Raw genomic sequence first — 13,043 nt, 5'->3', positions numbered from 1 at the left:
CCTGATCAACATGGTGAAACTCCATCTCTACTAAAAATACAAAATTAGCCAGGTGTGGTGGTACATGCCTATAATCCCAGCTACTTGGAAGGCTGAGGCAGGAGAATCGCTTGAACCTGGGAGTCAGAGGTTGCAGTGACCCAAGATCGCGCCATTGCACTCTTGCCTGGGCAACACAAGCGAAACTCTGCCTCAAAAAAAAAAAAAAAAAAAAACTCACCTAGCAGAAATTTTTAATTCAGTGACAGAAAAAATGTATGCTATATTAGTTGTATTTAACCCATAACTGCATTATATGTTGATGAAAAGAAAATTTTCTTTAACTGTTCACATGTGAAAGTAATTTACTATAATGATATTATATGAAACTGTGATTCAGAGAATGTGGCATTACCAATCAAATAAAGATAGGTCAAAGACAGAAACAGATTCACAATTATTTTGAGCCATCACCAAAATGGAGCCATAATGGTATATCACCCTTAAATTTTATAGAATTTATTCTGTATTTTTAAAATATTCATATAATTATTATTAAACATAATTATTTAAAGCAGTTTTGAAAGCATACTAATTTTTAACTTTTAATTCTGAAAAACAGTCAAAAGCAGAAAGAACTAGCATAATGAATCCCCATGTATCTATCACCTATCTTCAATAATTATCATTTTGTCAATCTTTTTGCATCCCCTGCCACAAATATATTTTCCTAATTTTTTTAATTACAGACACCATTATAATTACCCATGAATTTCAGCATTGCTAGTTTCCCAAAAATATATATACCAAAAACACATCATCTAACTATAAAATCTACTTTTTGATGAATCTCTCAGAGTTTCCCTCCCTGGCAATGCTGATTAATGTAAATAAATATTCATCTACAAAAATACATGAAAATATTTTTAAAACCCATTTACCTACCTCTGGCCCAATGAACAGGGTACAGATGTTTCCAAAGCGATCCAGCTTTTGTCAGTTGAGACCATTTCATGCTTACTTGACTGCATCGACATAACTCTTGAGGATTAAGATAGCTGAAAATTGACAGCATTACCTCAGGAGGAAGATGGGTTATACCTGTGGAGTGTTCTGACACTTCAGCTTCTGAAATAAAAAAGAAAAACTTTACCAGTAAAGGCTAAAGAGCAAATGCAATAAGAAATTACAATCACATTTCTATAAACAAAATCCAGTGCCTGAAGTCAACTCCTTCCTGCTTGCAAGATGTGAAAATGAAATAACATGTATTAGAGGTAACATGGGGATGTTAAACTTGTTAAGAACCAGCAGGGTTAAACTATCATGGCCCAAATCATACTTCATCAGTGGGAGCTACAATAATGAACACAGAATTAACTTCCTCTTACAAAGGCATCACAGAAAAAACAATACTACTTTGTAGCATTAAGTAGCATCACTTGAAAAAGGAACCAAACAGGTTATATAGCTTTAAATCAACAAGTATAGAGTCAGCCAGATTATGAGATCTCCAAGGCATTCTTAATGACACACACAAATCTCATGACCTTTTCCATTTATGCATTATGACTCCTGTCAATAATCTTTCTTGTATTCCCTCTTTGATTTTCACATTTCATACAAGAGGTCTGCGAAATCTGACTGCCTTAACCTAGAGGTGCTTTAAACTACTTCAATTATTTATGTCGCAGGTGACACGACAAAATGCAAATATTTCTGATGTTGTTTCACGTTGATAAGAAATCTTTTGTCAGCAACTATTGCAGGAAGTACTTATGGATGTATAAACCTATTATTTCAGTAATAATTTCCAAAATAAAAATGAAAATGAGGTGTCGGCCGGGCGCGGTGGCTCAAGCCTGTAATTCTAGCACTTTGGGAGGCTGAGACGGGCGGATCACGAGGTCAGGAGATCGAGACCATCCTGGCTAACACAGTGAAACCCCGTCTCTACTAAAAAATACAAAAAACTAGCCAGGCAAGGTGGCGGGTGCCTGTAGTCCCAGCTATTCGGGAGGCTGAGGCAGAATGGCGTAAACCCGGGAGGCGGAGCTTGCAGTGAGCCGAGATCCGGCCACTGCACTCCAGCCTGGGCGACAGAGCGAGACTCCGTCTCAAAAAAAAAAAAGAAAGAAAGAAAGAAAATGAGGTGTTACAATAAAAAATATAACAGATTCATCATTAAAGTCATATGAAGAATTTGAGTACTTTATATATCTGATTTGTTTCACAAAGCAACTGAAATATAGAAATGCTATGATCACATTCTTTAAACTACCACTTTTAAAAGGTCAAATATTTTAAACATAATACAGCTACAATTTGCTTTGAAGGAGTGGGAAAATAAAACGTAGTGTGATGCTTTTAAATCCCATGTTATAATTACAATTAAACCAGACACAACAAGTCTTAGCTTGGTAACTAAAGCACAAGCTATATTTCAGAGTAAGGCATACAAGCTTTATAGGATTAATTATAGCTTAACTTGTAAAATTATTTGTTTCAACATGCATTTCACCTACTTTGTTAAATAAAAATAAAAGGACCAATTTCAAAAAACTCCAAGCTATTTTAACAGAAATCCCATTGCTGCCACCAATCTTGAAGAAGTGAACATAAATAATTACTGAGGAAGTAGTTCATTTTTTTAAAAAGGCAGCATGTTTTATTTGCATTTCTCATTTGTATTCTCAGAGTAACAATACAGAAAAACTCTGCCTCTAGTACTTGTTCCTCTGAATATTACTGGATACAAGCTGAAAAAATGATACACAGGAAAGGATGAAAATAAATAATAAATATAACTGATTTTGAAAACGAATGAAAAAAACACAAGGAAAGAGAAAAGCAGCCACTATGGTCAATAAAGCTCAGGAAGCAGGATGATAACCACAAAAGTGCTCTGTGTAATGGTAGTTTTCAACAATTTTGACTGATCAGTTTTGAGCAGGCCAGTGCTCTGTACTGGTAGTTTTCAATAATTTTGATTCACTCATATATAAATTCATTCAAGAAACACTACACTGAATATGTCCCAAGTATATGTTAAATTACCATACACAACACTGAATTCTAAAATGAGAACCATCGTCTTCAATTAAATTGATACATGAAAATAACGCCTTTAACTGACCACAGTACAGGCCTAACTTAAATTATTCCTCAACCAAAATCTACAATTCATATCAGTAAGATGTCAATGACCTTATAACTAATAAATTGTTCTTTATCTATATATATGAATCTCACCTTTATCTGACTTTTCATCCACGGAATATTTAAAATATTTCTGTCGCTCTTCAGCATGATTCCATAGGCTAAGACCTCTAAGGAGTTCTGCAGTATCCTTCTGAGAGCAGTGTTGTGCAATCACTTTCTTTTTAATATCCTTAAGCTCTTCATAGGTAAAATATTCCATTAACATGGGCTGAAAAACCTAAATTAAACAAAATATTCATGAGGAAAGATGCTTAATTCGTGTTGTTTCACTCTACACCCTTTTAAATTATTAACGGCTCGAATGTCATATTATGATCATGTATCTCAAAAAGATAAAAATTTTAGTTGTTACCACTGAGTTAGTTTATCTAAAAACTGCAGAGAAAAGTACATCAAGAAGATCCTGGCCAGGCACGATGGCTCACGCCTGTAATCCCAGCACTTTGGGAAGCCAAGGCGGGTAGGTCCCCTGAGGTCAGGAGTTCGAGACCAACCTGACCAACATAGAGAAACCCTGTCTCTACTAAAAATACAAAATTAGCCGGGCGTGGTGGCGCATGCCTATAATCCCAGCTACTGGAGAGGCTGAGGCAGGACAATCACTTGAATCCGGGAGGCAGAGGTTGTGGCGAGCTGATATCGTGCCATTGCACTCCAGCCTGGGCAACAAGAGCAAAACTCCATCTCAAAGAAAATAAATAAATAAAATAAATCCCTCTTGTTATGGTTTCTCCAGTTAATAAATCAATCCCAAAACAATTTTAAAGCATGAGGACCAGAAGGCTTTCCCTTTATAGAATCTGTCAAACACTCTTAATCATTCTGTTAGATGTTTAGATCAGTTAACTGCCTTCTGGTACTAGAGTAACTGAACTCCACCCAAACTGGGCCTCTGCCTCACATGAGAATGGCTCCCAGTGTATTGGAACCATAAAAGTCAGAACTCTACTGAAACACTTAACTTTTCAATACTGTTTCTGGATTTTAGATATGTTCCCTCAAATCATTATTTTACAACAGTGGTTCCTGTAAGAATTATCCATGGAGATTTCTTCTGCTAAACAGATGCTTAGTCCCAGCCTCCAATTTACAGAATTAGAATCTTTAGAGGTTGGAAACAAGGCTTTTTTTGTTTTGTTTTCACTTCCACAGATAATTGTGATGGCGATCATACAGTTAAAAAACACTGGTCAGTCTACTAAAATTCAGTGGTTTCAACACTGGCTGTATATTACAATGAGTTGGGGGGCCCTGAAAAAATACCCAAGTCAATGCATGTCCTCTGATCTAAGTCTGATGTAATTTGTCTGGAAAGGGCTTAAAATACTGTTGGGGTTTCTTTTGTTTGTTTGTTTAAACATCAATTTCATTATAAGGTGAAGCTATAGTTGAGAATCTCTACAATAACTGATTTACAGTTGAACAGGTATTCAGTTCCTCATAAAATCATTTATCTATTTCTAACTCTGATATTCATCCCAAATTAGAGACAGAAGAAAAAGGGAAAACGTTTTGCCCATTCATTCAATGATACCTTAATACATGTAGAGTAGGCTTAAGACTAATAAATGTCTTTGTTTGTTTGGAGACATGGTCTTGCTCTATCACCCAGGCTGAAGTACCATGGCGCAATCACGGCTCATTGCAGTCTCAACCTCTTGGGCTCAAGCAATCCTCTCACCTCAAGCTCCCAAGTAGCTGGGAAGACAGGCACATGCCACCATGCCCAGCTGATTTTTTTAATTTTTAGCAGAGATGAGGTCTCGCTATTTTTCCCAGGCTGGTCTTGAACTCATGAGCTCAAGCAATCCTCCCTCCCGCCTCAGCTTCCCAAAGTGCTGGGATTATAGATGTGAACCACCATGTCCAGCCAAGGCTAATAAATTTAAAACCACCATTTAAACACTAAAGTACACTGCTGGAAAAAAAAAACTTAAAAAAATCTTTAAACACAGCATGAAAATGTAAAAAAAAATTTAGAAGTTTAAAGAATCCTCTAAAGATTCCGAAAAGACATTAGGGTAGCATAAGTTATTAACATTTAAGACAGAGCCATTTACAAAAAAGAAAATTATTTCCTGAGTAAATTAATTAAATCATCTATTCAATGAAAAGCAACAACCTTTCTGAGAAAACAAATGTTTTTTTTTTCCCTTGGGTTTTCTTCAATTCCCAAAAAGAACTGGGTTCTTCTCTCCATCAACCAGACACATCTTCCTATGCATTATTTTGAAGATCCTCTAAAGCAAAATAGTATTTTAAGAATGTTATAAATCTAAATCACTAGAGGGAAAAAGTATGCTTACCTCCTCTTCCTCTTTCATGTGAGGAAGAAAATCTCTTGTAAAAGCCTCCAATCTCTCTTTCAGTTGTTTTGCATAATTTAACTGTTCATATTCATTCTGGAAACCAAAAAAAAATACACTTTTATAAAAGTTTTGCTTCATTAATTATGTTTGGTCCCAGGAAGGCAGTTTAAAATGTGACATAAAACCTCCGGAAAAAAAAATAGAGAAATTGCAAAGTGGTTTCTGTACTTTTAGCATAAAAGATGTCCGTAAAACAGTAAGCTTTGGATTACTTTAGTAATGTATGTAACCCCATATTTTTAAAATATCATAAAAAGTCTAAAAATAGCAAGTATCTGCCCACAACTTCTATTGATCTGATTTCTAATTATATATTTATATAATTTCTAAATGTCAGTTGTCTTTATGTATCTCCAAGCCTAATGAACTGTATCATTACAGAATCCCTTTATGGTCATCTAGTGTCTCCTCCACTAAAAAATTCAGAATATAGTTGACCCTTGAACAACACAGGTTTGAACTGTGTGGGTTCACTTAAATACCAATTTTCTTCTGCCTCTCCCACCCCTGCAACAGCAAGACCAACCCCACCTCTTCTTCCTCCTCAGCCTACTCAATGTGAGGACAATGAGGATAAAGACATTTATGATGATCCACTTCCACTTAATAAATAGTGAATATATTTTTTTCTTTCATATGATGTTCTTAGTAACATTTTCTTTTCTCTAGCTTACCTTATTGTAAGAATCCAGTATATATATATTACATATGATATATGAAATAATTGTTAATCGTTTTATGTTATTGGTAAGGCTTCCAGTCAACAGTAGCAGGCTATAAGTCAAGTTTTGAGAGATTCAAAAGTTATACATGGATTTTTAACAGCACAGGGTGTTGGCAACCCTAATCCCCATGTTGTTCAACGGTCAACTGTACCTGTTAACATTATACTGCTGGGCACGGTGGGTCACACCTGTAATCCCAACACTTTGGGAGGCAGAGGCAGGTGGATCACCTGATGTCAGGAGTTCAAGACCAGCCTGCCCAATGCAGCGAAACCCATCTCTACTAAAAAATACAAAAATTAGCTGGGTATAATGATGGGCACCTGTAATCCCAGCTACCCAGGAGGCTTAGGCAGGGAGAACTGCTTGAACCTGAGAGGAGGAGGTTGCCATGAGCCGAGATTGCACCACTGCATCTTAGCATGGGTGACACAGCAAGACTCTGTCTCAAAAAAAAAAAATTACTTGATGTAAGGTCACATATATCAATATCAACACTTCTAAAGGCAAGGTGCTCACTATATCTTGAAGTAAATCATTCTAATTCTGGGCAATTCTAAGGAGCTATAAAGTTCTTCCTCATAACCTAAAATTACGTTTTCCCACTTCTGTATCAGCCCGCTCAAAGAATGTAGGAAATTAACAAAATAATGAAAACTTTTTTTTTTGGGACAAGTCTTGCTCTGTCGCCCAGGCTAGAATGCGGTGGCGCAATCTCAGTTTGCTGCAACCTGAGGTTCAAGCTATTCTCCCATCTAGCCTCCTGAGTGGCAGGGACTACAGGTGCACAACTCCCAGCTAATTTTTTTGGTATTTTTAGTAGAGATGGGGTTTCATCATGTTGGCCAGGCTGGTCTCGAACTCCTGACCTCAAGTGATCTGCACGCCTCAGCCTCCCAAAGTGCTGGAATTACAGGGATGAGCCAACATGTCCAGCCTACGAAAACTTAAAATATGAAAATATTTCATCTCTGTTAAGTCCTCTCTGGTCTCTTTTTCCAGAACTAATTTATTCAACTGCTTCCCAATATTCAATCCAATGTCTTATTCTCTTATGACTTTACACATTTTCCCTAAGCATTTCCACATGGCTTCCATTCCTACTTACATGTTAATAATAACTATTAAATTTGATTTTTCATACTGGGTCACTCTTCTGACCATGAAATCCATCTTTATTACCTCCTATTAATAAATGCCCATCTGGATACACAAGCAGTTCAAACCTAGTATGTCAAGAATGAATCTTTTTATTTCCTGACCCTCTTCTATATGCTCTAGAAAGTCAGGCTGAATCCTCATTTTTATTTCTTTTCTTTTCTTTCCTCCTCCCTTTAAGTAAAATCACTACATTCTATCAACTTTATTTCCTGCATAACTCTCAAGTCTGATCCCCTCCCCTTTATTTCCACTAGTCATGACTTTAGTTCAGATCTTATTGAAGGTGTATTCATGTGGCAATACATAATATGATACAAAATTTGAAGAATATAAAAGAATATTCAATAAAAAAGTAAATCTCCCTTCTATTAATATTACTATCTAGTACCCTACCCCTACCAAACCTCCCACACCTCCCCAAGTAGCTACTGAGTATTCTTCCAGAAACTATTAGAATAATGTTTAATAATGGTCTTCCTCCTTTAGTCTTTTATCTTTAATCCATCCTCCCTAAGGTGCAGAACAGCCTTTCCAGAACATAAATCTCTAGGTGAAGAGTATATGGTGGCTTAAAAGAGTTGTAACTTAAGCTTATGCTTCACCAAGCCAGAAGGGAAATAAACTAAGATCAAATTTCAAAATCCTATAATATATAAATGTAATTAAGAAGAAAGTCTCTCTACATCATTATCCTAAACTACACCCAGTAACATCTTTAGCTCACTGCAAACCTCCACCTCCCAGGTTCAAGCAATTCTCCTGCCTCAGCTGGGATTACAGGCGCCTGCCACTATGTCTGGCTAATTTTTATATTTTTAGGAGAGAAAGGTTTTCACTATGTTGGCCAGGCTGGTCTAGAACTCCTGACCTCAAGTGATCCACTAGCCTCGGCCTCCCAAAGTGCTGGGACTACAGGTGTGAGCCACTGCACACTGCACCTGGCTGGCATTCAATTCTAAAACAAGTACAATTTATAAAATTAAAGTGTTTATTCATTCTAAGTAATAATTATACCTTTCGTCACCATTAACTGGATTGATAGCTTTCCTTTAATAATTCAGCAAATGTTAACAGAATGTAAAAATTTTATAATTAAAACTTCAACTTACAAAAACAGCTTTAAGACTTGGTGAGTAGTATTCATTATAAAATTTTATTAAACAGTAATAAAGAGGTAACTGATGAAGACTCTCATCAAACCTGAATCAGGCTCCTCTGGGCCCTCTTCTCAACTTAGGCCTGACCTTATACTCTGTTCTTGTCCTGCTTAGTCCAGTATTAGCAAAAATCCTGCTGAATTGGTTTAGTGAAAATCTCTCAGTCTTAGGATCTGATCACTCTCTACATCTGATCAAACTACTCATCCTTCAATATGTTATTATCCTCCTGCCTTCAGCAAGAATTTTATAGTTAGTCTAGCAAGAATCCCCTTGGCCTTGATGTTTCCTCAGTAGTTTTCCACCCACTCTTCCCACTTTGCCACCTGGATATAAATCCCTACTTGTCCTTACTGTATTCAATGTTGGGCCTGATCTCCCTCTCCACTACTGCAAACTCCCCACTGCAGTAGTTCTTTTTAAATAGTCTTCCTTGCCATCTTTAACAAGTGACAAAATAATTTTTTTTTTTTTGAGACGGAGTCTTGTGCTATTGCCCAGGCTGGAGTGCAGTGGCGCAATCTTGGCTCACTGCGAGCTCCGCCTCCCGGGTTCACACCATTCTCCAGCCTCAGCCTCCCGAGTAGCTGGGACTACAGGCACCTGCCACCACCATGCCCGGCTAATTTTTTGCATTTTTAGTAGAGGTGGGGTTTCACCATGTTAGCCAGGATCCAGGATGGTCTCAACCTCCTGACCTCGTGATCTGCACGCCTCGGCCTCCCAAAGTGCTGGGATTACAGGCGTGAGCCACCGCGCCCAGCAATAATTTTTTTTTAACATTACATCATTTACTATAAAACAGTGACAAGTTTTGCCAATGACATACCAGATGATGGCACAAGTTCTGACAGTTAAATATCCATTTTTGCAAACTTACCTTAACATTCTTCAGTCCCTTTTCAAAGAGGCTAAGCATCTCAGAGAGTTTATTGTCAGAATGTACATTATAAATGGTCTGGCTGCGTTGTTGAAGCAAACCAATAATGTATTCATTTTCAATCTGCTCATGCATTTTGAACTCCTTGAAAGTAGCATACAAAGACTGCAGAAGAGCACGGAAATCGTTGTTGTTGGAAAAATTGGTTTTAGAAAGCTGAATAAAAATTTAAAAAGAAAAGTGTAATAAATACGTGCAAATATGCACAAATAAAAATATTCAAATACATCCCTATTCACTTTTGCACACAGCATGATACTTCCCTTACACTTGGTTAAAGTACAAATAAAGGAAATTCATAAATTAACAAGTTATAATAGTATAATAAAAAGTACACTAGGCCAGGAAGATGTTGGTTTGCATTTTGGAGGGCTTGGTGATACAGAAAAACGATACGTGCACAAATCATCGTTTCTTTAAATAGAAGAGATTAAACCACACCCCTTCTAAATCTAAACTTTCATTACTCTATATGTATGCTAAATACAGGCAGGCAGAAATTTTAAAGAGGGAAACTTGATTTTGTTAAATACAACAGACAGGTAGATGAAAGGGGAAAAGCTACTAACACCATACCTCCTAGACTTCCTTTCTAAAGTATCTAGTATTCCTAAAATGGAACATAATCTAAGCTGTCTTATTGCCTGTCATCAGCTGGAATGACAGTCTGATGACAGAGCATCAAAACAGATGACATACAAGCTCCTAAAACAAAATTATTCCTACTATACATAACAGAATTAACTATCTTCTATAAAAGGTAGTGTGGATTATGCATTTTAAGAGTCACTTACAGTGAACCAGTTCTAAAGTCAGATTCTCTAGGATGGGATACCGGTTCTACCATTATTTAACTGTGTAACCCTGGTAAGTTACTTTTCTTTCTTTCTTTTCTTTTTTTTTTTTGAGACGCAGTCTTGCTCTGTCGGCCAGGCTGAATGCAGTGGTATGTTCTCGGCTCACTGCAGACTCTGCCTCCTGGGTTCAAGCAATTATCCTGCCTCAGCCTCCCGAGTAGCTGAGATTACAGGTGCCCACCACCGCGACTGGCTAATTTTTGTATTTTTTAGTAGAAACAGGGTTTAACCATCTTGGCCAGGCTGGTCTTGAACTCCTGACCTCATGATCCACCCGCCTCGGCCTCCCAAAGTGCTGGATTACAGGCAGGAGCCACCACGCCCAGCCTACTTTTGTTAATGTGTTAGTTTAACCTTGATGTTAAATGGGTATAATAAAACATCTGTATTTCACATGGTTGTTGGCACTCAATAAACATTATCTATTATCATTTTGAAAATAAAATATTCATTTTTTATAAAGTCATACATTTTTTACTCTATACAAATATTTACTGAGTAGCTATTATGAGGTAAGCACTGTTCTTTGGTACTTGAACAAAACAAAGATTTCTTGCCTTTATGGAGTTTCCATTCCAGTGAAGGCAAATAAGACAATGAACAGTTAACTGCAATACATAAGTAAATCATCTAGAGCAAGAATTGGCAACTTTTCTATAAAAGGACAGATAACAAATGTTTTAACTTTTGCAAGCCATGTGGTCTGTAGCAATTATTTAACTCAGCAGTCGTAGCACAAAAGTAGTCATAGACAATATGTAAATGAATGACTGTAGCTGTATTTTCATAAAAACACTGAAATTCCAAATTATATGTTTTTCACATGTCACAAAATACTAGTCTTCTTTTGATTTTTTCCAACTATTTAAAAATGTAAAAGTGATGCTTGGCTCTTAAGCCACACAAAAAACACAGGTAAGACAGATTTGGTTAAATATATATTATAGATTTTTTTTTAAATCGTAAGAAATGCCCCACAAGATTACAATAAAATCCATTAGTGGCTAATCTCTGCAAGTATTATCATATATCATTTTTTGGGGGAAAAAAAAGCAAACTTAAAAATAGCCTTAGTAGAAACAGGACACAAATCAAAAGAAACCATTAACGCTAGATATTATTTTTTTAATGGCAAAAAGTAAACACAGTCAGCCTCCATGGGGATACAGAAACCACAGGTTCAACCAACTGTGGATTGAAAAAGGCTGGGCATGGTGTCTCACATCTGTAATCCCAGCACTTTCAGAGGCTGAGGTGAGTGGACTTCCTGAGGTCAGGAGTTCGAGACCAGCCTGACCAACATGGTGAAACCCTGTTTCTACTAAAAACACAAAAATTAGCAGGAAGTAGTGATGTATGCCTGCAATCCCAGCTACTCGGGAGGCTGAGACAGGAGAATCACTTGAACCCAGGAGGCGGAGGTTGCAGTGAGCCAAGATTATGCCACTGCACTCCAGCCCAGGCAACAAAGAAAGACTCCTTCTCGAAAAAAAAAAAAGAGAAAAGAAAATATTGAAAAAAAATAAAAAGTAAAAATAACAATAAAAAACAATATAACAACTATATACATAGGATTTTCACTGTATTATGTATTATAAGTAACCTAAAGATGATTTAAAGCATACGGGAAGACGTGTAAGTTACATTCAAGTACTATGTTATTTTATATAAGGGACTTGAGCATCCATGGAGTTTGGTATCCATGGGTGTCCTGAAAACAATCTCCCACAAAATAGGAGGATATCAAAGGAAGACTGTAAGGCCCTAACATGAGTTAAGAAAAATAATATCTTAAAAGACATACAGGGAATTTTGCATATATTCTCATTAGACTATTAGAAATTCTTTTAGATCTAATAACACATTAAGGTAAAGATTAGTTTCATGCCACAAACTGACAGCCAAATTAACTATAGTAACTATATAAAGAGATTCTAAATTATAGATAGAATCTATATCCAGCTAATCTACCACAGTAGTTAAAAGCACTGACTCTGGCAAGATTGCCTAGGTGTAAATCCATTCTGCCAGCAAGTCATTACATTTCTTTGTACCTTAGTTTCTTCATCTGTAAAACAGGGCTAATAATATTAATTACCTCACAGAGTTCTTGTGAGAATTTTTTTGAGACAGGGTCTTGCTCTGTTGCCCAGGCTGCAGTGCAGTGGTATGATAAGTCACTGCAACCTCAAACTCCTGGGCTCAAGTGATCCTCCTGCTGGCCTCAGCCTCCCGAATAGCTGGAACTACAGGTGTGGTGTGCACCACACCCAGTTACTTTTTTATTTTTTAGAGATGGGGTCTCACTATGTCGCCCAAGCTGGTCTTAAAGTCCTGGCTTCAAGTGATCCTCCTGGCTCAGCATCTTGAGTTGCTGAGATTAGAGGCACAAGCCACTGCATCTGGCTACCTGTGATAATTTAATAAGTTAATATAAAGAACACAGAATATAAACACTACCTAGGCATCTGCAAGCCTTACTTAGTAGGCTTTTCTGTTATTAATTCTGTATTCAGACTAAAATAAAATATCATTAGAAAGAAACTGGGCCGGGCGCGGTGGCTCAAGCCTGTAATCCCAGCACTTTGGGAGGCCGAGACGGGCGGATCACGAGGTCAGGAGATCGAGACCAT

The 13,043-nt window shown here is 37.0% G+C and overlaps 1 protein-coding gene across 1 annotated transcript in view; it reads right to left on the bottom strand.

Annotated features, from left to right (window-relative positions):
- FBXL5 (F-box and leucine-rich repeat protein 5) overlaps nt 1-9,711 on the bottom strand; it is a 31,095-nt gene extending 21,384 nt beyond the window's left edge. The window contains exons 1-5 of the mRNA XM_011948835.1: nt 9,494-9,711; nt 6,245-6,344; nt 5,508-5,603; nt 3,232-3,418; nt 925-1,107 (exon numbers count right to left, since the gene is read on the bottom strand). Coding sequence (XP_011804225.1) covers nt 925-1,107; nt 3,232-3,418; nt 5,508-5,603; nt 6,245-6,344; nt 9,494-9,501 — 574 coding nt within the window. The 5' untranslated portion in view covers nt 9,502-9,711. The remainder of the gene's footprint in view (nt 1-924; nt 1,108-3,231; nt 3,419-5,507; nt 5,604-6,244; nt 6,345-9,493) is intronic.
- Between the last annotated feature and the right edge of the window lie 3,332 nt (nt 9,712-13,043).

The sequence above is a fragment of the Colobus angolensis genome, unplaced genomic scaffold (assembly GCF_000951035.1).
Source record: "Colobus angolensis palliatus isolate OR3802 unplaced genomic scaffold, Cang.pa_1.0 Scaffold284, whole genome shotgun sequence".
Classification (NCBI taxonomy): Eukaryota; Metazoa; Chordata; class Mammalia; order Primates; family Cercopithecidae; genus Colobus; species Colobus angolensis.
This window is presented reverse-complemented; position numbering and strand designations above follow the sequence as displayed.